Raw genomic sequence first — 26,114 nt, 5'->3', positions numbered from 1 at the left:
CCGACTTAAATATGTTATGTATCCATTAAAAATTGCGCAAATGTTTATATTTTTGGAAGAATGTTACATCCTAGTTTGTGATGAATATTTTTAAATGGAATTTTTACTCTTATTTTATTATTATTTGTCGGGGTAAATTAGGGTGTTACAGAGAGTGTTGATTACATGGACACTTTCTCTCCAGAGCCAAACCGAAAATTGTCCGACTTCTCTTAGCAATTGTTGCTTCCAAACAATGACACCTAATCTTACTTGATGTGAATAATGCATTTCTCCATGGTGAACTTGAAATGGAGGTTTACATGACACCACCTCTAGGATTTACTCCACCTATTCTTGAACATGTTTGCAAGTAGTAGAAATCATTATATGGCTTAAAAAAAGCCAATCGATAATGGTTTTCCATGTTATCCACCCTTCTTGTTTCCTTACAATACAAGCAATTTCCTTTTGATCATTCCCGCTTCACCAAAATCAATGGTTAACACCATACTATTATGCTCGTTTATGTTGATGACTTGATTCTTTCTAGTAATGACTTGGAGGAAGTACAAAAGTTGAAATCCACACTTGACATTACATTCAAAATTAAAGACCTTGGCAATCTCCAATTCATCTTAGGCATTGAAGTGGTTCGATCCTCACTTGGCATCTCCATTTGTCAAAAAAAATATGCCCTTGAATTACTTCAAGACACAAGTCTCATTGGGGCCAAACCTGCTTTTACACCTATGAGAAAATCTCACAATTTTTTTTTTGTTTTGGATGAATTATCTCGTACTGACCCTACTGTTTATACAAGACTGAAAGGCAGGTTAATTTATTTATACACCACTCGGTATGATCTCCTTTATTATGTCCAACAACTTAGCCAATTCATGTCATCACCAACCACCATTCATTTATAAGCTGCATATCGAGTACTATGTTACATCAAACAATCTAGATCTCAAGGATTGTTCTTCTCATCCAATTACACTCTTAACCTCAAGGATTTCAGTGATTTAGATTGGGCCTCATGTATTGACACTAGACATTTTTATACGGGCTTCTGCATATTTCTTAGAGACCCCCCATCTCTTGGAAATCCAAAAGAAAATCACGGTTTCCCACTCTTCCTTTGAAGCTAGCTATAAAGCACTCACATCCACTGTCTGTTAATTATAATGGTTGACATACCTGCTAACTGATTTCAATGTTCAATTCATAACTCATGCTATCCTATATTGTGACAATCAATTCGCTTGTCATATCGCCATGTTTCATGAAAAACAAAGCATATCGAAATTGATTGTCATGTCGTTCAAGAGAAACTCAATCCTAAACTATTTGATTTATTGTCTATTCTTAACTCTGCATAACTTGTAGACATCCTTACGGAACCCCTCGAGACCTAACTTTCTTCCTTGATCTTATCCAAGCTGAGCACATCAAACAACTACGATCCAGCTATAGGGATGGTATTGAAATATCATTATATAAAATTAGTTTTTTAGTTATAGTTGTTACTCTATTCTCCTACTTTACAAGTTAGTTATTTCAGTTATGCAAGTAACCTAATTATATATATATATATATATATATATATATATATATATATATATATATATATATATATATATATATATATATATGACGTATCAAATGAGAATTGCGAACTTTTAATAATAACCATAAGATTTAAAATCAATGTCTCAGATTTCACTCAAATTTTAAGAGACAATAATTAATAGATAGATTCTGCTTTAAATACATATCACATAAATGTAGATCTGAGTATTGATTTTAAATCGACTGGTTGTTATTAAAAGTTCTCAGTTCTTATAATAACCAAAGTTCTCATTTAAATAAAAGACTTACACTAAATTTCAACCGTTAAAATATTTGATCAAACGATCATATTAAATAAAATTAAAAAATTAAAAATAACCGATTCTTTCTCTTAAGAAATAAGCTATTTATAAGACCATTTAATCGAATGCTATTAACGATTGCGATTTGGTGTAAACTCACACTAGGTGTCAATGAATCCTGCCTCATATATATAGGGGCAAAGATCAAATGACACAAAAATGTCAAACTTAGTAATATGACACATTCGATAACTCTTTACCCTATACCAGTATAACAAAATCACCAGTTGAATTGAAAGCTAACATCATATAGATCATGTACATAAAATTTAACATCAATCGGACATTATTTTATTTGTTAAACAAAATGATCAAAATTAACAATTTTGTTAACGTTTTGTAAGACGTTGATTTTTATACATCTCGTTGACATATTAATAATAATTATTAATTATTTCATATAAATTAAAGAGAAGTTATAAATATATTTATAAAATAAAAATAATAATTTTACTGAATTACTTACATTAATTGTTAGTAATTAATTCTCATTTGATAATTTGAAAGAGGTGTACTATGTTATAGTTATAATTAAATTGTATAATTAGATAAAAGTGCATTGAAAACTAAAATGATAGATGTATTTTATAACTTTTTCCCGAATGTGGAAATTAATTAAACAAACAAAATAAAAAAATAGAAGAGTATGTACAAATATACATTATTTGAATCATTGTGAAATATCTATTATATACCAAATATACATAGATATTGTATCTATTATAGAAAGTGTAAAAAAAGAAAATTTTCTCATTTGGATTTTTTATTTGACTATATAATTATCCTTTTTGGACAAATTTAGACAATATTCATTACATCACAATTTTCATAATAAAACCACTTCTCACCTTCCTCAACAAACGCATGACACGTCATCATCATATGATAATTACAACACTACTTATCACTCAATTCAAACTGTTTTCTTTAGAAATTAATTAATTTTGCTAAAACTGTTAAACACCAAACTATTTCCTTTTTTTATTAAGACAACAATATCTTTTTTTTGAATAAAATTTTAAAGCACCGTTTTCTTCTTTAGATTAATAATAATAACTCCACAAAATTGAATAACACTAATTACATCACTTTCTTAATACAACCATAAAAAACAAACAAATATTTTTCACAAAAAAAAACTAATACAACCATAAAAAAAAATTACATTCACTTAAATATGAATTGTAAAACAAATCTATATAAAATAAAAATGTCATAATGTGTAAAAAAATAAAGAAAACAAATCAACCAACTTAAAATAATAAAAATTATTTCAAATTAATTTTTTATAAATTAAACTATTAATTTTGATATTAAGTAACTTTAATATATATTATTCAAAATTAAAACATAATCAAAATTATATAGTAATTTTATAATAAGATATAACTTTAAATTTTTATTCTTGTAAAAAAAACTTTAAATTTTTATAAAAAAATTTTAAAATAATTTTAAATACAATTCTTTTTTTGAAATTCTAATATATTATTTTACTAAAAAAAATATATCTAAATCAATACTTTATGAAAAATTTATTAAATTACATTTTGAAAAAATCTTTATAATTTTTGTTAAAACAAGAATATAAACAAAAACAAACGTACACAAACATAATACTTTAGTGTTTTTTTAATCTAAACTTATTAATCTTTCTTAAATTAGTGTTTTCTTAATCTGAACTTATTAATCTTTCTTAAATTCTTATGTTCAGTTATTTAATCCTAATTTCCTAATCTAAACACATTCTCAATTTCGCATGTCCCCATTCTAAACCAAACAATAACTGTAAAACTCAAATCATAAACAAGATTGTTTTCAAAGTCATTCACAACAAAATACCCAAATTACCCCTTCACTCATAAGCAAAATACCCAAATTACCCCTTCACTCATAAGCAAAATACCCAAATTACCCCTTTATTCACACACAAACACCAACATTAAAATAATCAAAAACATAAAAAAGACACTTATATAATTTTTTACAAGAAAAAAGCTCTTATATTGTACTAGTCTTGTTTAATTGGTTATATAAATTCTATTTTGCACTCTCTCTCATCTCTCTCTCTCTCTCTCTCTCCAACATTTCAGTGAAACTGAACAACACAAACAGAACACATACATCACCATTTTCCCACACAAAAAAATACCCTAAAACTCAACATCACCCATCTGAAAAAAATTCAATTTTTCACAAACCCCACATCTCAAAATCTAAACTTTCTCAACCCCTCTTCGATTTCACCCACAACACTACAAATTGGTGTAGAAATCCTCAAAAGGGTTTTCTTTTTCTGTGATTTTCATCAGAAAAAGAAACCCAACACCACCAACCACACCACAAATCCAACCACAACAACAACCATCACAAACAAAATGAAGAAATTGAAAAACTATTACATGCACTTCAAAAACCATCCTCACCACCATCACCAATCCCCAGAAAGAAAATGGATTTTCCCACTTGCAATCGGTTCAATCCTCTCTCTCTTCCTTCTCTTCATTGCAACACTAACATCACCACAAGGCACACACATTCTACCTTTCTACCGTTCCATTTCAGCTTCCTATTCCGCTTTTGTTGAATCTAAGCTTCACCCTTTACCCATTTCAATGTTCCCTCCTCCACCTCGCTTTGCTTATCTAATCTCTGGCTCTGCTGGGGATGGTGCCTCTGTCAAAAGGGTTCTTCTTGCGATGTATCATCCTCATAACCGTTATGTTGTTCATCTTGACCTTGAATCTTCGCCTAAGGAACGTGCGGATCTGTTGGAGTTTGTGAAGAATCATGATTTGTTTAAGAGATTTGAGAATGTTAAGATGATTACTAAGGCGAATCTGATTACTTATAGAGGTCCTACTATGGTTGCTAATACTCTTCATGCTGCTGCTATTTTGTTGAAGGAATGTGGTGATTGGGATTGGTTCATCAATCTTAGTGCTTCTGATTATCCACTGGTTACTCAAGATGGTTTGTGTTTTTTTCTCTTTTCAACTTTTGTCTTTGTTAATTTAATGTTTAAGGTTTTGAATTATGGTTGTGGTTTAGTTATTTTTGTCGAAATTAAGGTTTTGGAGATTAGTAGAATTGAGTTATCATAGGTTGAGGATTGAAATTTAGGATTTTGTCTGTTTTTTTATTGATGTTTGGTTTTGAGAATTGATTGTTGTTTTGTTTTGTTGTATGGATTTTGGATGAGTAGATCTGCTTCACACGTTTAGCTACTTGCCTCGCGATCTTAATTTCATTGACCATACGAGTGACATTGGATGGAAAGAGTGAGTTTTTCCGATCATTTATCATTGATTTGTGACTGTTGTTTGTATATTGAGGATGGAGATTGATTGGTGTTTTGTGTGTTGTTTATTAGTCATCAGCGTGCGAGGCCAATAATTGTTGATCCAGGGTTGTACATGAATAAGAAGCAAGATGTGTTTTGGGTTACACAGAGGAGAAGTAGACCAACTGCTTTCAAGCTTTTCACAGGTGAATATCCTTTTTCTTGTCTGCTGGGTTTCTTCTCCCTTTTTCTTTTCGGTTTTTCAATTTTTTGTTGTAGTTTTATGTGGATATAGATATTCTTCAATGTTTGCATTGTGCTTTTGTACTTTTTGGTGGTAATTTTGACAAGGAATAAGGCATAGTGTGGTTTAGCTTCTATCTTTCAGAGCCTTTCCGTTGAAACAATTTAACAGAAGTTCATGGAGAAGTTAAATGAGCAAGTTTCTGAGAAAATTGAGATCAGAAACTAAGGACAATTTATTTGAAAAGTTAATGTTCAAAAATCCGGTATTTCATAAGAATTTTGTAGTGTTTTCTTGGTTTCTGCATTGTTTTGTAGTGTTCATGGAGACGGGTCAAGTGTCTGAGACGTGTCAAGTGTCTGACACGAGACTGGATGTGTGATTTCATCCATTTATTTTATTTTCTCAAACTATTATCAGTGTCGAGTTGTTAGTGTACTATGTGTCTATGTCAGTGTTTCATGATGGCAAGTCATTTTGTAAAGCACGTAATATTTCTCTCTTGTTAGGTTCGGCTTGGATGGTACTCTCAAGACCTTTCGTCGACTACGTCATATGGGGATGGGACAATTTACCGCGAACCGTTCTCATGTACTATTCAAATTTCATATCTTCGCCCGAAGGATACTTCCACACAGTTATTTGCAATGCTCAAGAATTCAAAAACACGACCGTGAACAGCGATCTACACTTCATTTCATGGGACAATCCTCCCAAGCAACATCCTCACTACCTCACAGTCGCTGACATGAAAGCTATGGTCGACAGCAATGCTCCCTTTGCGAGGAAGTTCCATCGAGAGGATCCGGTTTTGGACAAAATTGACGCAGAGCTCTTATCCCGAAATCCCGGAATGCCTGTTCCTGGTGGTTGGTGCATTGGCAGCAGAGAGAACGGGACTGACCCTTGCTCATTAGTAGGAAACACTACGGTCCTAAGGCCAAACAACGGTTCGAAAAGGCTTGAAACATTAATCAGCAAGATGTTGTCGAACGAAAATTTTCGGCCTAAACAATGTGTATGAGACGAAACCGACATGCGAAAGATGATCTTGTTTGAGATTATTATTTAACCTACCACTTGCTTTTTTATTTTATATATATGTGCAAGGTTTAGTTAGCATGATGAGTAAAATTAGTGTTTCTTTCTATAGTAGGACAAGAAAGAAAATAGTGAAATTATACATGTTTGTTGGAGAGAGCAAAAATTGAGACAAATCTAAGTGAAAATGAAAATGGGTTACAAGGTTTTGTTGAATCAAGCATTGTAATAATAGTATTATGTATATGAGATGAGATGTGACTTCATTCAAGCATTTCAGTGACCACAGAATTTGGTGATTCTCTACTTTTGTTATTCTCTTTTACATGTAAAACAAGTCATCAACTAGTTGAATCATATGTAATATGGAAGCATCCTTTCACCTACCAAGATTTTATCATATAAAAAGATCTTAAATAATTTGGTAACATTATTAGTCATCAAGTTAGATTCGAAAATCTCAGATAATTTCAGATTTGATTCTTGAGAATGTGGACTTCTCAAAATATTAGATTCGATGTCGGTATGTGCAAACAATTCTTGAGATGTTTATATAGAGTTGTCTGGCTTTAAACGGGTGGTAGGGTGGTATGTGCAAACAATTTTTGTGTAGTATGTGCAAACAATTCTTGTGATGTTTATATAGAGCTGGCTAACTTTAAACGCGCCTCTGCAAGTGGATGGTAGAATTGATCGTGAGAAGGCCAATATCAGAATTTAAAAAATAAAAATAAAAACCAAAATTATATGTTTAAATAACACAAGGATCTTGTATTCTCTTCTTTTTCTATGTTAGGAAATCTTTTCACTTTATCCAACCCTAATAAAAATGGTTGGAAGGACTAGGAGAGAGTGACTTGTAAGTTAACAAAATGTTACTTTCTATAAACTCTAATTAGACATGGAGCACAAGCAAACCATGATTAAAAAATGTGTTTATATTATTCTTGATATCATATTAAATATTTTATATTTTTGTTTTGATAGAAGTTAAATATCTTTTGTGCGCATTTTTCTTCAAATTTAATAAGGCTATATAATGAACCACAAAATTTTCAATTTTTTTTTATTTAAATATTGTTAGATGTCTAAGGTTGAATTTGAACATATAACATCTTAAGTTAAATTGAAAGTTGAATAAAAAAATTAAATTAAAAGAGATCTCTTATATTTCATCAAATATTTTTGGATTATTTAGATATTAAATATTTTATATTTGAGGTAACTCATCCTTATTTATAAGTCATTTAATAGAATGAATGTCTTATATTTAATTTATGTGAAACTTAACCTTTTTAAATTATTTTTATCATTATTATTATTATTATTATTAAAATTAAAATTGTTAAGTGTCGTGTGCAATAAAAACTAATCCCAAATCTCTCCGTACATCGTGTAGTCAAATTATTATTTTTTATTTTGTCATTTCTATTCAAATTTACAATTCAATGCATTATATTTTAATGCATTGGTGCCAAACAAAATTGAGTAATTTCCTAATGGTTACATTTATAGTTGACTTGTCCCCTACGTCGTTTATTTTCCTTTCAATTAGTCTTCCACGATTATAAAACACGACAATTTAATTGTCTATGATTGGTCTATTTATCAACTAGTATTTTTTTTTTTTTTGAATATTCAACTAGTAATTTCTAAAAGCCGGTTTAAGTCATAATCGGGATTAAAGTTTTTGATTGTGCTAATATGGTAGGGTTGATTATAAGAAAAGACTATTCCTACTTTATTGTGTTTTAATGACTTTGAATATTTCTTCATTATTTCGACGTGTTGTAAGGGTATAGTCATATATGGGTCACAAATTATGTCTATAAAATATGAGAAAGTTTTCATGTTAATTGCATATTGATTTGTAAAATTTATTGTTGATAGGTCAATGGAGCCATATGAGTGGCAGGTGGTATGGATTAATAGAGTCGATCATAATTCATACATTTTTTATTGAAAGGAAAAGCCTAAGATGGCTAAATGAGTTAATGCTATTGTGTCATGAAAATTATGCCTGATGAAAATATATAGGTCTACGAATCTATGATGAACCTAAATAATCATCTAATCTTGTAGGTATGAGAACATTTCTTTGTTGTTCGTAAAGCTGTTAAAATGGACCGAGTCCAAAAAATTATATGGTTTGCATTTTAAAATTATAGTTATATATTTTTAGGATTTTTTAATCTAGTCTTAAAAAACTCATACTCGTTAGGAGTTAGGACTAGTTTGTATGTGCCGCGAGTATTCCGTTAGACCACATATTATAAATTTTAAAAAATAGATTGTTCTGTTATAGAACTAGAATTGGTGTTGATTGATGAGATACAAATTTAGAATCGAATGTGCTGTTCTCCAGTACGGTGCGTGGGGTGGGCCAAAAAGGTTAGCATTCGAACACCCAAGTCAGTACAGAATCCAAGACGAGTTTAGCAAAAAGTGAATATCTAAAAAATGTACCTTAAATCTCACGTGTGCTGACTATATACGTTGGATAATATTGATTGGGCTTATGCATGACTGAACCCTCATATTGGGCTTTTGACCAGCCCATAATAGTTGCCCCTAAGGCTTGACGTGCGTATACTAGCAAAAACGTCTTTCAAAGTCGTGGTCAGTCTCTAGTGATGATGTCCGGTTGTAGTGGGGAGTTGGAAAGTTGGAAAGTCATGGACCAGTTTCAAAACAAATGGGAGAACAGGCGCATTAAATTTTATTCCATCGTGCACGTTGTCTCATATGTGTGGCTCTATGTATGTGGGTTAGGACACAGTTCCATTACCTAGGGCACTGAAGTGCGTCTGAACCATTTGTATTCCCAAGGAACAATTGATCTGTCACCCTTAAATCCCCCCACTATTTGATATAGACAGTTGGTTTGCTGCTAATTTTATTATAAAAGGGTTGGTTTTTGTCCAAACGTCTCTTTTTCTTTGTTTATCATCTAAAATTTTCCTCCCCCTCCTTAATTCATTCTTATGTTCGTGTGCTCCGCCAACTTCATCCTTTCATTGTCTTTTTCTTCGCGGGTCGTTCTTCTTAATGTATATCATTATCCTTCCTGTGTGTCGTTATGGTTAACCCATGAGATGTGCCCATAAACAATGCTCTTGGACTTGATAGTGATGAGTCCTCATCGCCTACGAGAGTTAAGAATCCAGAGTTTGTGGACTTCTTCTACGGGGTGGACTCTGCCATTCATTCTCATAATGCTGCTAGTGGTAGCTCTAGGTCAGGGATGGATTTTTCAGGCGATGAGGATGATCCGTCGATGGGGGAAGTGCCCGCATGTGACATTTCTCTTACTCGAGCCAAATTCAATATATGTCTTATTTTGTCTAAAATAGTGGCGCGTGAGACTGGTTGTTCCATCCAGCTTTTCAAGAAAAATCCTCCCCGCTGACCGGAATGATTCGCTTTATGATGCAGAGATGGAAGTGGTTCGGGCTGAGGAGTTAATGAAGTTAACTAATGCATATGATTACCCCTAGGTGGACCCTGAATAGTTGGGGATAGTTTCTTTTTATTGAGCTTTGCTAGAAAAAATTCTATTTTTTGTTATTGAGATAAGCCTGAAAATTTCTAAAGGTTTGTTAGCTTATCCCAAGGTAAAATCTATCAGTGATTGAGAATATACTGTTATACCCCAAAATTTGCCCACATATTTTTCAAGAAAACTCCAATCTGAAAATTAAGGGTCTCATATAATCATGGATTTTTTATTTCAACAAATATCCTGACATATGAAATACTTACAGTAATTTGGCTTGCAGTTGAACTTATTCTTACGCAAACGCCAAATACTGTGTATTACTTCACACATGCTATTTATTTATTTACAGATAAATGGTACTGACACAATTGGTACAAAGTTAAATCTTTTTTGCAGGCGCAGAATCAGGAAACTCAGACTGTACTGGTAACAAGTAGATTATTATTATCTTTTGTTTCCCACTAATTGTTGTACTATATTCCATTATTTGCAAAAATCTTTTCAAATCTCTTTTTCAAAAATCAAATCTCTCTTTTTTCAACACTATCATACACTTTCTTTCAAATCTTACTTCCACTCAAATTTTCCTTTTGTACGGAATCACATCATTCCCCAACGTCTCTTTCCTTCTTTCCATTCTATAAATACCTCTCATTTTCTTTCATAAAATCTCACATCAAATTCCAACTCATCTTTCAAATTCCTATCTCATATCTATTTTCTCTTCTTCCCTGACAAGAATGGCAAAGTGGATAGAGACACTGTTTCTTACAGTCATCACCATTGCTACGGTGATCATGACTTTCTTCTGCCTACATAGTCCTGAAGAGTGTGGACCTGCAATGGTTGCACTCCCAATCATCTACATGTTATTGTTCATAGCATGGGTTATCAATCGTCATTCTTAAAATTTGCCGTATTTCTTATTTCTTAAATGTACCGTTTATTCGTCGTACTGTTCAATATAGTATGTGATATTTGTACTGTCAGTATTAAATGTTGTACTATTTGTCATAATATTGCTTAATTACTAAGATAATATTTTGTGTGTTTTCTGCCAGTCAAATATTCCTATTTCTGTGCATTAAATGATTTTCAGGGTTATTATCGGTAATTTTGCCCGCATACCGTAAATATTAGTTATTTATTATGTCTGTGTTTTTCTAACAAGTCATGTAAATAAACTTTCATTTTTCACATAAAACAAAAACAAAAAACAACAAAAAAGAAAATTAACTTTGACTGTTGATTTTTCACTCTAACTGCTACATCAATACCTGAATAGTCAGTCGACAGCCAAACTGCTGGCAGTACAATTCTCAGTGTTTTGTACCATCAATCAAATCAATCTTTCACAATTCAAAATTCCAAGATTTTTGTTCTAGAAGTCTTCTGAATATCAAGCGATTAGCAGAGACTCAACACTGCACAAAAATCAGGTACGCTTAACTATCTCCTACACAAACAGTCCCTAATCAGGGTTTTTCTTGTTTTTACAGGAGCAACAAGTTTTTGAGAGCTCAAATGGATTTCATACACATCCATATATCTCAAAGTACCATCATACAAATTTTCAAACTTCAATTCACTCAGACGCACCGTCAGCAGCTCAAACAGTCAACAGACGACCCGTTTGACCAAAAAAGTCAACAGACAGTCAAAAATGAAATTTTTTGTCAAAGTCCATATTTTGTCAAAGGATTCATCATTTGATCATTGGATGATCATAATTCATCAAGGAAAGATCAAAAACCAACAAAACCCTAAGATTCAAAATTAGGGTTTTTGCCTGAAAAGTCAACTCAACTTTGACTGATCATAACTCTCTCATCCTTCATCCAAAAAATTCAAACCAAAGCTTGTTTTGAAGGAAATTCAATTATCTTTCAAATGCCATTGATCCCATGGTCATTGGATTCACCATTTGAAAAATATGATCAAAGACATTACAGGTCATTTTCAAAGTCAACAAAAAGACACTTTTTTCAAAAGGACACACAAGGAGCTTCAAAAATCATTTTGACATGAGACCAAAGACATTGGTTAGAGGACTCTTTGAGGTTTCTAAAAAGCGCAAGATCTCCTTCATATGACAAAAATTGAAGGATTTACACCTTGTTGAAGTTGGCTAAATTTTGGGAAAATGCATGAAATCAACATTGCTCAAAAATGTGTTTTTTTCCAAATGGGGCCAAGTTTTCAGCATTCAAACATCATTTCCATGATGATATGGGCCTCCCACGACCAAGACTAAGCCCACATCATTTTTTATCCATTTTTGGCATAATTTTATCTTATTTTAAGATTAAAATTAAAATTAAAAGGAAAATGCATGGATAAATGGTAGCTTACAATCTAAGCATGACTCACCCAAGGAACCTTCAATTTTCTGCAGAGGATTGGTGCACAAGGCAAGAGCATTGAATGGAGTCAAGACTTGGTCAAAAATTCAAGGTTTTTAATATTTAAAAACCAAGTTTTCAACAAAGGCAACAAAGATTCTTAGCTTCACTTCCAAGCAGCCTTTGGCCTATAAAAGAAGTGGAATACATCAGCAAAAAAAAAGGGGACGAGTTCAGAAGCATCCATAAGCATATAGCATACTTGTAACCACTTGTAATTTTCAAAGAAACTTGAAATTCGAATTTTAAGTTTCAGTCCATTTCAATATAAAATAAACCTTCAAACATCATCTCTGAGCTACACTGAAACAATTCCAATCATTTCCAAGTCATAAACTTCACTGAATCGAGCTATATAAAGCCACGGTTTGTTCAAACTAAAACCAACTTATATCTCATAATTCACGCACATTTAACAAGATGTAGATGCATAATTGTGTTTGGTTTGAAGCTCTGGTCGTTTCTGGAGCTTCAATTGGACTTTAATGGCTGTTTGTAGCATATACCATTTTAGGGTTTGCTTAGTTCAAAATTAGGGTTTTTCATTAGGGCCAAAATTAAGCAAAATTAAGGACATGGTTAAACTCAGCGGAACAAGACGAATCCAATGGTACCATCGCGCTTGATTTCTATGCTTGTTTGACCCTATTCGTTATTTTGCAGATTTAGGGTTCACTTACAATAGCGCTTTTTTACAAAAGCGCTGTAAAAGGCCTTGTCTGAAGGTTGAAGACGATGAGGTGTCTCCCCCTCATTGGTCCAGAAGCGCGCGCGTGTTTTTAAACTTTCCACTAATCCAGTGCTTTGCAGGTGTACTGATCACCACGTGCCTCAATTTCTGGACCATCTGATCTCATTTAATGAATGATTCAACGCGCCAGATCACTCTTCCCCACCATACTCCTTCATTAATTTCCACACCTGATAAGTATCCCTTTTATTTCTATTTTTATTTTCTATTTTATTTTAATTTCTTTGTTAAATTAATCAAAAATAGTTTTAAAAATCCAAAAAATACACAAAAAATATTTTTAGACTTCTAAAATAATATATTATTTTCTGAAATAAAAATATTTTATTTTCTTCAAAATTTTAATATTTTGCATAATTAATTAGTATATATTTATATATTTGCTTTTTAATTATTCTAACCAATCAAAAAATCATAAAAAAAATTGTTCTTTATATAAAATATTGTTTATATATTATAAGCTAATTTTGTACATATTTTGAATAATTTTCTTTTCAAGTTTTAATTATTTGTATAATTATTTACATAATTATGTTTTAATTAACTTAAATCAATTCCAAAAATGCCAAAAAAATTAGTTTTGTTTTAAAATTAATCAACAAATATTTTGTACATATTTTAAACTTAATTTCTAGGTTTAAATCTATTTTCATCTTTTTTCTTCATTTTAATTTAATTAATCATGCATTAATTATAATTAAAACCAATCATAAAAATTCCAAAAACATGCCTTTTATTTTTCTTGCAATTTAAAATTCCTAGATAAATGTATAGGATGTCAAATTCATGTAAATAGGCTAGTTTACATTTCCTGCATAATCGATGTAATAGCGTAGATTTACTTTCCGCACTTTACATTTCCGCATTTTACTTTCCAGCAAATATATAAACTGCGTGTATGTCAAAGATAAAATTGAACCGTTAGATCACTAACTTCAAAGATAAATATCTGAATCCAATCACAATCACACTTGCACCTCTTCAGGTAATCCTTTTCATTCTTTCAAAATCAAAGTCAAATTCTACTATTTTGAGTACAAAATCGAACCTTGCTTTTATATCCGGTGAAAGGATAGATTTTTAAAGGAAACAGGATAAAGACCTTACAACTCAGGGTAGACCTCCTAGTTTGCTTGCTCAAATCAAAACAAACAAAATTCTCATACACTGTTGATTTTTCAAAACTTTCAAAAAAAGACAATACTTTGTATACATCCAAACACGGGTTATTACAAAGTTAACGTTCTTTTCAAAACATCTTTCGAAAGATAAACAAGCATTTTGTATACATCCACACACGGATCATTACAAAATTCAATTTACAAAGGTATTTGAAACCACATATGAGCAATTTCAGAGCAATTGAAAAGTGATCGAAAAACAAGTGAGCTAAGCAAACTTAAGAGCCCATGGATAACCATGGATACAAAGGGTGCTAACACCTTCCCTTTGTATAACCTACCCCCTTACCCAGAATTTCTTAAAGGTCTTTTTTCTGTTTCTTTTATAAACCTTTCCTTAATTGGATAAAATAAAAGGTCGGTGGCGACTCTGTGAATTTTCAAAAAATGCGAAAGCATTAAGCGACAAAAAAGAGTCAGTTCACGTATCTCTACAGATCAGAGGTATGGCCCGGTATTAAAAAAAAATCGGAGGTCCACAGAACTGGCGACTCTGCTGGGGAGATACTTTCAAAAAACAAAATGTTTTCAAAAGGGGTTACCTTAAGAGAATAGATCACTTCGATGTTTTCAATTGTTTGACTTGATTGCTTTATTTTTCAAAGGCTTGCTTGGGTATTTTGCTTGTGTGAAAGATTCTAACCCGAATCTCGAGATACCTTAAGTATATGACATTAGACCAAGGAAACTGTACGGCATGTACCGATACGGTTGAGCTGGTAGTCATCGTTAGTGCGACACTTTGGTTTATACTGATGTCCCTTGAAAACGATCAAGGAGTATATTAGGCTTCCGAAATGTCATTAAACACTAATTTGTCTTAGAACCTTTTTAGTTGAACTTGACTTGTGGCCTATTAAGTGGCTAGCTTTGAAATTGATCGAAGTTAGTTATCCTCGAGGAATATTTTGATCGGCCGCTCGAGCGCCGTATTGAGATGTTACTTCCAAGGATCATAGAACCCGAATGCTATTCTAGGACAGGTTTTAACCAACTCAACTTCAGTGGGGAGGGTATCACCTATCAGCTCCATGCAAGCCTTTAAACCTAAGGCTATTGTTTGATTTGTTTTTGTGTGCCACATGTTTGCATCATAAGCATATCATTTTTTGCACCAGACACTTCAAGGATCAAAGAGTTTACCTTTGTTTTTGCAGGTAATGGCTCCCGCCACCAAAGATTACATCCGAATCAACATTTCAACGGTACCATCTGAGCTAAAAGACTTGGTGTCAGAATTCCCCAGGAATGTTCAATTCACTGAAAGGCATGGTCACCTACTCCATTTGGTTACCTCAAAATTTGAAGAAGACATGATACGGGTCCTGTTCCAGTTCTTTGACCCTGAACATCATTGCTTTACCTTTCCTGATTACCAGTTGGTACCCACTTTGGAAGAATTCTCTGAACTAATTGGATTGCCTGTTCGAAATCAATTACCTTTCACTGGTTTAGAAAGGATTCCAAAACCTGAAGTCATTGCTGCTGCTTTACATCTGCGGAAATCAGAAATCGAGTCCAATTGGGAAACAAAGAGTGGAGTTAAGGGTTTACTTGCCAAATTCTTATTGGAAAAGGCTCGACTACTGCTAGAAAACAAAAGTTATCCAGCTTTTGAGGAAGTTATGGCACTTTTGATCTATGGGTTGGTTTTATTCCCAAATCCCGACCAGTTCATAAGTGTACACATCATCAACCTTTTCCTAATCCGTAACCCGGTACCAACATTGCTGGGAGACATTCTACATTCTCTACACACTCGTACCATGAAGAAACGAGGAACTCTCATGTGCTGTATACCACTACTGGCTAGGTGGTTTATATTTCATCTTCCCCGATCAGTGTTGAGAAATGAACAAAGAATGCATTGGTCTCGCAGGATTATGTCTTTGTCTCATTCAGATATCCGGTGGAACAACTTCTTTCAAAGAGACATTACTATCATTGATCATTGTGGAGAGTACCCTAATGTGCCACTCCTTGGCATCAAAGGAGGCATCACTTACAATCCCTCTTTAGCTCTACGCCAATTCGGATATGCAAGGAGCAACGGTCCTCATGACATGATTATCCATGGCATTGTGTTTGATTACGAGAATGATTCTCATAGACACCGACGAAGGTTCATACATGCATGGGGCAGTGTCTATAGAATAGAAAGCAAAACTCTGGGGCAATGGAATTCTATTCCTATGGAACCCTACCTCAGATGGGTCCGCACTCATGCTCAGAAACTCCTTATGCCATATCCTGCTGTTCTACCTGTGACTATTGAACCAGAGGTCGAAGGATATGAACCTCAAGTTATTCTACACCCGGACATGCCAACTGACCTAGAAGAGTTGCAAAAATCTTGGGTTCAACTCAAAGAGGAAAGAGACACCTTCAAATCATACTGTCAAGACTATGAGAGAAGGATATTGGAGCTCACCGGACAGCTTCAAGAAGAACAGCAGATCAACACATTCCTGGGGGCAAAGAGAAAGCGTCCACGGGAGACCTGAAGGATCATTTATTTTATTTCTGTCTTGTAAGCCCAAATGAGGCAAAGAAAAAAGAAGCAAAGAAAAAAAAAAAAGAAATAAATTGATTAACTAACGTTTGTTTCTTCTTTAACAAATCTAAACTCTAAGATCCTTGAAACATTGCACACACATTTCACTTCATGCATTGCATATACATTTCATACATTGCATTCATATACATTGCACATACATTTCATACATTGCATACACATGGCATCCAGTCATACACATGGCATAACAGGTTCACATGACGGATTTCTCATCTTCTCGCTGTTTATTTCAGTCAGAAGAGATGGAATCTGAAATGAGCATCAAGAATCTCGAAGCACAGAATGCCCAAGTTCAAGTGGCAATTCTGGAACTGGCAAAAGGGCAACAAGAACTGAAAGCCCTGATAATCAAGAAGAAAAAGAAGCCCAAAGGATCTGTAGGTGTGAGTCACCTGAGAAGAAAGATCAAAATCCCAGTCAAAAAGTTCACAAAGCCACCGATCCCTGAAACAGTCGGTGATGATGAACAAGAAGACAATCAAAGCAACCAGGGTTCTGCTAAACCCTCTCTCTCTTCAAATGAAGAAAATGATCATTCTGGGGACGAACCGGACGATGAAAAATACCAACAGCTGGAAGACCGTATGAAAGCTATGGAGATACAAAAAATACCTGGCTTAGATTTCAATGATCTGGGGCTCATCTCGGATGTTGTTATCCCTCCAAAATTCAAAGTTCCTGTCTTTGCAAAATATGATGGAGTTTCTTGCCCGAAACTACATCTGAGATCCTATGTGAGGAAGATACAACCTCATACAACGGATAACAAATTGTGGATTCACTTCTTCCAAGAAAGTCTGTCGGGTACACAACTCGAGTGGTACTACCAGCTGGAAAATACCAAGGTTCATACTTGGGAAGAATTAGCTGCTGCTTTTTACAAACAGTACCAATACAATGCTGATCTTGCGCCAACCCGTACTCAACTAAGGGGCATGTCTATGGGACCAAAAGAAAGTTTCAAAGGATATGCACAAAAGTGGAGAGATATGGCTGGAAGGGTTCAACCACCCTTATCTGATCGCGAACTAGTTGACATGTTCATGGGCACTTTAACTGGCCCTTTCTATAGCCATTTGCTGGGAAGCTCATCATCAGGTTTCACTGACCTGATACTGACCGGAGAACGTGTCGAAAGTGGCATTCAAAATGGAAAAATTCAAATAGGTTCCATCCTCTGGTACTACAAAAAGGCCCATCAGCGGGAGAAATGAGGTCAATGCAACACAAATTCAGAAAAGTCGCAAAAGTGAGCAGCATCAATCTGTAGGGGCAGTTCTGATCTCCGCATCTGCACCTCAAAAAGATCAACAGCCAAAATATACGCATCGACCAGATGCACCAAGAAGAAATTTCACCAAAATCAACATGCCAATTTCTCAGGCATTGCAGCACTTGCTAAAAGCAGATCTGATCACCTTAAGAGGTCCTCCAAGGAATGTCAACACTTCCTCTCCGAATTATCGCCCTGATGCGACATGTGCCTATCACTCAAACTGTCCAGGACATGACGCAGATCACTGCTGGGCCTTGAAAAATAAAATACAAGATATGATAGATGCTGGTGAAATTGAGTTCGATCCTCCAGAAACTCCAAATGTCATCACAGCACCTATGCCAAAGCATGACAAAACTGTCAACGCTATCCTGGACACTGTTTACATCTATGATGTGAACGAATTATCAACTCCACTCTGCGAAGTCAAAGGAAAGCTAATCCGAGCTGGTTACTTTCCAGGGTGTGACCCCGACTGCTTTTACTGCTCCTGTCTGCCCAATGGTTGTGAAAATCTGAGGATGGGAATTCAAAAATGGATGGATCGCCGTATCATTATGTTTGAGAGGCTCCCTTCAATGGACGTACTGTGCGAAGTCTTTGCAAACAGGATAAGAATAGAGGATGTCTCAGTGATCTCCAGCTTACCATTCAAAATCTCTGCCAAGGCTCCATTCAAAATTTCTGCTACACTCAAAGTGGCATCAGTAGTCATTGCTAGTCCAACTCCATTTCCATACTCCTCAGACAAAGCTGTCCCATGGGGATATGACGCTAATGTTTACATTCATGGAGTTAAGCAGGGTACCTCGACTGAAGAGACCGCAAAGTTAACTACTCCAACTGTGGGTAATATTGTGGGTACCAGCAAGATCACGAGAAGTGGAAGAATCTTTTCACCAGAAATTTCTCCAAATGTTGCTGCTGGTCCAGTCCGAGTCCCAGTTCCTAATCAAAATGTCAACGCTCGAGGCAAAGAGCCACAAGTTGAACAAGTTCAAACCCCGGTGGAGATCACTGCTGAGGATCCATCAAAGCAAGAAATGGAGGAAATATTGAAAATCATCTGCAAGAGTGATTACAATATTGTTGAGCAACTGGGGCACACTGCTTCAAAAATCTCAATGCTATCTCTGCTAAAATATTCAGAAGCTCATGCCAAAGCCCTGATGAAGGTCCTGAAAGCTGCGCATGTGCCTCAAGAGATCTCAGTCGACCAATTTGAGAATTGTGTTGCCAATCTAACCGTGAGCAATGGTCTCGGTTTCTCCGATGTGGATCTAACCCCTGCTGGAAAAAATCACAACAAAGCCTTACATATCTCCATTGAATGTAATGGCACCACTCTATCTCATGTGCTAGTAGATAACGGTTCTTCCCTGAACGTGTTACCGAAAACAGTACTAGAAAAGCTTGACTTCGAAGGAATTGTGTTACAGCCAAGTGATGTTGTGGTAAGAGCCTTTGACGGGTCAACCAGAACGGTATACGGAAAAGTGAATCTCCCAATCAGAGTGGGCTCTCAAATCTTCGATTCTATCTTTTACGTAATGGAAATTCACCCAGCCTACTCCTGTTTACTTGGACGCCCTTGGATACATGGGGCAAACGCTGTAACTTCTACCCTGCATCAGAAGTTAAAATATCCAGTAAAAGGAAAGATTGTCACAGTCTATGGCGAAGAGGAATATGTGGTTAGTCACCTAAGCAATTCCAAATATGTCGAGTTGGAAGACTGTTGCACCCTAATTTTTGACCTCTGAGATCCCATCATTTTCTAAGTGTTATGATCATTATTGTTATACCCCAAAATTTGCCCGCATTTTTTTTCAAAGAGAAGTCAAAAGACTTCTGTCTAAAAATTTGGAGTTTTATACAATCTTGGATTTTTATTTCATAAATATCCTGATTTTATGAATACTCAATTTTTAGAATTTTTTATACAGTATTTTGGTTCGCTGTTAAATTTATTCTTACATAAACGCCAAATACTGTTTATCACTTCATACACTGTTTATTTGAGATTTATTTTCAGATAAATAATGCTGACGCAGTTTGTGCAGAATTAAAATTTGCAGGCGCGGAGTCCGGATTTCAGATTATGCTGGTAATAATTAAATTATTATTGGTTTTATTTCCCACTAATTTTTATTTTTATACTATATTATTATTTTTTTTTCAAAATCTCTTTCTTTCTTTTCAAATATCTTCCTTTCTTTTCAAATCTCTTTCTTTCAAATTAAATTCTAGCTTTATTCTACACCCCTTTTCTTTTCAAAAACCTACCATACTTTTTTTCAAATCCTACTACTATTCAAACGGTACACTCCACTCCCAACGTCTCTATCTCTCTCTTTTCACTCTATAAATACTCCTCATTTTTTCCATAAATTCTCACATCAAATTTCACTCATCTCCCAAATTTCTCAAACTTCTATCTCATAATTATTTTCTCTTCTTCCTCGGCAAAAATGGCAAAGTGGATGGATACACTTTTTCTTATAGTCATCACTATTTTTACGGTGATCATGTCCTTCTTCTGTCTGCATAGTCCTGAAAAATGCGGACCTGCGATGGTTACACTTCCGATCATCTATTTTCTGTTGTTCATAGCATGGATTATTAATCGTCATTTTTAAAGTTTGTTGTATCTGTCGCTTTCAAATAGTGTACCGTCTATTTTATTTGTCGTACTGTTCATTATATTATGTAATATTTGTACTGTTAGTATTAAATGTTGTACTATCTGTCGTACGGTAGTTTAATTATCAAGATAATATTATGTGTGTTAAATATTTATTTTTCTGTGCATTAAATATTTATTTTCAAGGTTATTATCGGTATTTTCGTTCGCGTACAGTATATTTTATTTATTTATTATGTTTGTGTTTTTCTAACAGCTCAGGTAAATAAATTTTTCACCATTAACACAACAAAAACAAAAAAAAGAAAAAATTAACTTTAAACTGTTGAATTTTCACTTTAACTGTTACGTTAATACCCGGACAGCTAGTTACCAGTCAAACCCGCTATCAGCGCAATTCTCCGTGTTTGTACCATCAGTCAAATCAATTTTTCGCACTTCAAATTTCCAAGATTTTGTTCTAGAAGTCTTCTGATAATCACGTGGTCAACAGAGACTCAACACTGCACAAAAATCAGGTACGCCTAACTGTCTCCTACACAAACAGTCCCTAACTAGGGTTTTTGTTTTTTCAGGAGAACGAGTTTTTGAGACCTCAAATGGATTTCATGGATCTCCATATGTCTCAAAATACCACCAGACAAATTTTCAAACTTCGATTCGCTCAGACGCACAGTCAACAGCTCAAACAGTCAACAGACGACCAGTTTGACCAAAAAGTCAACAGACAGTCAAAAATGCAATTTTTTGTCAACATCCATATTTTGTCAAAAGATTCATCATGTGATCAATGGTTGATCATAATTCATCAAGAAAAGTTCAGAAATCGACAAAACTCAAAATTGCAAAATTAGAGTTTTTTAGCTAAAAGTCAACTGAACTTTGACCGACCATAACTCTCTCATAATTTATCAGAAAAATTCCAACCAAAGCTCATTCTCAAGGAAATTCAATTCTCTACAACTTTGATGTTGGGACCAAGGTCAAGAAATGCTTCCGCCTAAGAGATATAAGCCAAAACATTACGGGTCATTTTGAAAGTCAACAAAAAGCAGTTTTTTGTCAAAGCCCATATCATCAAAATAACTTCTCCAAATGCAAAAACGCTTCCAAAGTGGCTTGTAGAGGACATCTTGGGCTTTCCAAAAAGTTAAAGAACACTTTCATAGGATCAAAATTGAGGGAGATATGCCTTGATGAAGTTGACCTTTTTTGGAAAAATGCATGAAACAAGTAATGACCAAAATTTGATTTTTTTTCAAAAAGGCCAATTCTTTTGTGATTCAATCTTGATTCTCATATGTTTAAAGGGCATCCACGACCCATCCATGATTCATGACATTTTTATTTCATTTTAATTAAATTTTATTCATTTAAAGTTTAATTAAAGTGAGATAATTCAAAGATATTATCAAAGATGCTTATGGTTGCCAATCAAGACCAATTCAAGATGCTTAAATATATTATTGCAAGGTTGAAGAGAATAATACTTGAGTGTTTTAACCATGGTTAAGAAATACACTCATTGAAAATATTCCATTATCATATTTTTTCCACAAAATCAATCATGACAATTTCCACTTGCAAGGCTTCCAAGATCAAACTCTTTGCCTATAAATAGAACTTCATTTTCTTCATTCAAGGGAGGAAAAATAGGAGGAGGAACAAAAGAAGAATAACAACACACTCCAAAAGCATAACATAAGTTTTATATTTTTCAAAAGTTTCAAGAAACTTGTAAAAATCAAGGCTCATTCAAATAGCCACTTTCAATCAATTTCAATCACCCTATTCCACTCTTGGAACATCATAGAGTAAGTACAATGTAATTTTTAATATGTAGTAGTGTTAGGAGTTCATGAATTAAAAACTCCATATTTATGCATATTTTTAATCTCTCAAAAAAAATGTTTTAATCTTAGTTTTAAGTTGATAAAATGTTTATTTAATTTTTAACCTAAAAATATTTTATTTCTTTTCATAATTAATTTATTTTGCTTAATTAATTAGTAATTATGTAAATATTGCTTTTTTTTATTATTTTCAACCAATAAAAAAGAAAACTCCAAAAATATTTTCCTTTTAGATTTAGGTTTATATTTTTATAATCTAATTTTTGACATAAAAAAATGAATATTTTTTGTTAAGTTTAATTATTTGTATAATTATTTGTTTAATTAGTTTGTTAATTAACTTAAAATCAATTCCAAGAAAATCACAAAAAAATATTAAGCTTAATTTGTTTTATATTTATTTTTGTATATTATTTGATATTATTTCTTATCTTTTTCTTTGTCTTGAATTGGAATAAAAAAAGATCAAACATGGAAGAGAATTGTATGCGGTTGATTTAAGACTTATGGAATTTTATCGTGTAGTCGCTATGATTTTATCAAGCTTCTGATAAAGTTCCATTGAATTTAAATCCAAGAACATCCTTCACTCACCATCAATCTTTATTACTAACTTTGATAACATACTTGACAAGTTTCAAGATGGTTATCTTTAACATACTAACAATTGACTTTAATTTCCGCATTTTATTATATTGTTCTTTATATTTCTTGCTTTATGCTTTATTTTATTATTTATTATTTATATTTCTGTTATTTTTTCTTTGTCCACTTGGACATATTATTTATATTTCTGTTATTTTTTCTTTGTCCATTTGGACATATTATTTATATTTCTGTTATTTTTTCTTTGTCCACTTGGACATATTATTTATATTTCTGTTATTTTTCCTTTGTCCATTTGGACATATTATTTATGTTTCTGTTATTTTTTCTTTGTCCACTTGGACATATTATTTATGTTTCTGCTATTTTTTCTTTGTCCACTTGGACATATTATTTATGTTTCCGCTATTTTCTCTTTGTCCACTTGGACATATTATTTATGTTTCTTCTATTTTTTCTTTGTCCATTTGGACATATTATTTATGTTTCCGCTATTTTCTCTTTGTCCATTTGGACATATTATTTATGTTTCTGCTATTTTTTCTTTGTCCATTTGGACATATTATTTATGTTTCTGTTATTTTTTCTTTGTCCATTTGGACATATTATTTATGTTTATGCTATTTTTTCTTTGTCCATTTGGACATATTATTTATGTTTCTGTTATTTTCTCTTTGTCCATTTGGACGTATTATTTATGTTTATGCTATTTTTTCTTTGTCCAATTGGACATATTATTTATGTTTCTGCTATTTTCTATTTGTCTATTTTGCTAACGTACAGGAAAGATCTTATAAATTGAGAGTAAGTAACTCCTAATTGCTTGCTCAAACACTTCCATTTTCAAACAACGTATTTTCAAAACTTCTCATCTATTTTCAAAACTTTCATCTGGTATTTGAAGGGCATTATTCCCGGTGAAACTCTTCAGAGACCTATGTGACCTATTGTCCATCTTCACTTCTTCCATTTTCAAATCAACAAAGCATTTAAAAAAGTGAGCTAAGCAATTAAGAGCCCATGGATAACCATGGATACAAAGGGTGCTTAAAACCTTCCCTTTGTATAACCAACCCCCCGAACCCAAAATCTGTCAAAAGGTCTTTTTTCTGTTCTTTTATGCCTTTCCTAATATAGCTGGATAAAATAAAAGTCGGTGGCGACTCTTGCAAAAATATAAAAAAAATAAAAAAAAAAAGAAAGAGCAAGGAGTCAGTTCGCCTCAAAAAACTGAGTGACAGAACTGGCGACTCTGCTGGGGAGTGAAAATCTTTTTAAAAGAGGGGTTACCTTAGAGTTTTTGATCACTTTAATATTTGCTTATACTTGTTTATTTTATTATTTTTTGCTATTCTGGATATATGTGTGGTTCCATCACTTGAGATACATTATGGACAAATCCTAACCCGGATTAAGTACACATAAGAATTAGGTGGAGGGTGTAGTCATGTATGGCATACAAGGAGTCAGTCCTTAAAAAGCTGGCATGAGAATCCTTCCGCTCAGTGGAGGTTCCTTGTTGGTAGTATATGTTTAGCAAGTTCAGTTGCGAAGACATTATTGCTTTCATTGAACTGTAGAAGCTGAGTTGGCCATAGAACCCCAACCCATCCTGGCCTTATTAGGTTGTGGCGCATAAACTATTCAGGTGTAGACTTGGATTAGTTGTCATGCGGAGAGCCACACTCAGACGAGTTTTTCTTGAGAATATTGCTGGCTCACAAGTTCAGTTGTGCAAGCCGGTAATATCCGAAAGAAGAATATGGACTCTGACGTATCAGTAGAACATGTTGTGCAGGTGATTAACCCCTAGTACTATCCCATGTTTGGTTCTTTGACCTCATGCTCGTGACGTTGAACTTTCGAACCTACCTTATGTGCACCATGTTTGTGTTACCATTTCTGTATATGTGGCATTCATGCATTCATACATTCATAAAAATCTTTTCCTTTGATTTCCAATGAACTCAGAGGTCTTTTTTTGTAAACATCGTAAGTTTCATCAAACTCAATGGATCTTGGGTGTTGATGGGGTGAAAACTCTAATCCACCAAAATGGATGATTGATTTTGATGATAACTTAATCAATGCTTTAATCCAATGCTTGAATGTTTGCAAATTAATATCTTAAGTTCTTTGAAACTCAAAAAAAAAAAATATAAACAACAATTGCATCATTTGCATACATACATTCAGGTTATCCATGAAACTTATCCTTGTCTGTCTCCATCTTTAAAGTTATCTATCTACCATCAAGTTGATTCTTCCTCCTCGAAATCCTCTTCCATAAGGTTTTAGGTCTGATCTTCATTGTCATTTCCATCAAGGGGCAGCAGGCCATGATTTAGAAAGATGTTTCCCTACTGTTTGCATTTCCTCAGTTATATTGTTTGCTTTTAAACTTTTTTATTCCAGAATGTTAATTTTAATGAAATGAGCATCGTATTTTTGAATTCATTTTCATCTACTATGTCTATGTTTATGCTTCTTTTACAAAAAAAAAAAAAAAAATTATTTTGCTTTCTCTATCAAACTTGTGTTTTATGCAAAGATTGGAGGGAGGATGATGACAAGGAAATACCCAAGTTGTTGAACTGTATGCTTTCAAATAAAACTTTGCTGACGATGTACAGGCATTGTTTCAATTCCCAAACACTGGAGAAATAAGGAAGTTAATCCCTCGTCAACCCCTTTGAGCCTAGAAGTTGGTGTTTTTTTTTCTATACGAAATAACCCACATTTTAACCCGGGGCAGGGTAGTTCCCAGTTAATTTGGTTGTGCATTCTATTTTAAGAGAATCATTCAATACACCTTTCAACAAGTGTTTTAATCACAAGCTTTCCTCCGC

The 26,114-nt window shown here is 33.5% G+C and overlaps 1 protein-coding gene across 1 annotated transcript; it reads left to right on the top strand.

Annotated features, from left to right (window-relative positions):
* Positions 1 to 3,942: 3,942 nt before the first annotated feature.
* LOC131652805 (beta-glucuronosyltransferase GlcAT14A-like) lies at positions 3,943 to 6,749 on the top strand. Its single transcript, XM_058922764.1, has 4 exons — positions 3,943 to 4,883; positions 5,116 to 5,191; positions 5,284 to 5,399; positions 5,947 to 6,749. Exons 1-4 carry the CDS (start codon positions 4,289 to 4,291, stop codon positions 6,459 to 6,461), a joined length of 1,302 nt encoding a protein of 433 aa, XP_058778747.1. The 5' UTR covers positions 3,943 to 4,288; the 3' UTR covers positions 6,462 to 6,749.
* The last annotated feature ends 19,365 nt before the right edge of the window (positions 6,750 to 26,114 follow it).

The sequence above is a fragment of the Vicia villosa genome, linkage group LG2 (assembly GCF_029867415.1).
Source record: "Vicia villosa cultivar HV-30 ecotype Madison, WI linkage group LG2, Vvil1.0, whole genome shotgun sequence".
Taxonomy (NCBI): Eukaryota; Viridiplantae; Streptophyta; class Magnoliopsida; order Fabales; family Fabaceae; genus Vicia; species Vicia villosa.
The sequence above is the reverse complement of the archived record's forward strand: the minus strand, read 5'-3'. Positions and strand labels throughout refer to the sequence as shown.

What these genes read in the sequence shown, in the direction of transcription:
- LOC131652805 (XM_058922764.1), top strand. Translation starts at nt 4,289, where the DNA reads ATGAAGAAATTGAAAAACTATTACATGCACTTCAAAAACCATCCTCAC. An exon ending in TCCACTGGTTACTCAAGATG is followed by an intron (nt 4,884 to 5,115) that starts GTTTGTGTTTTT and finishes TTGGATGAGTAG; the next exon opens with ATCTGCTTCACACGTTTAGC. An exon ending in AGTGACATTGGATGGAAAGA is followed by an intron (nt 5,192 to 5,283) that starts GTGAGTTTTTCC and finishes GTTGTTTATTAG; the next exon opens with TCATCAGCGTGCGAGGCCAA.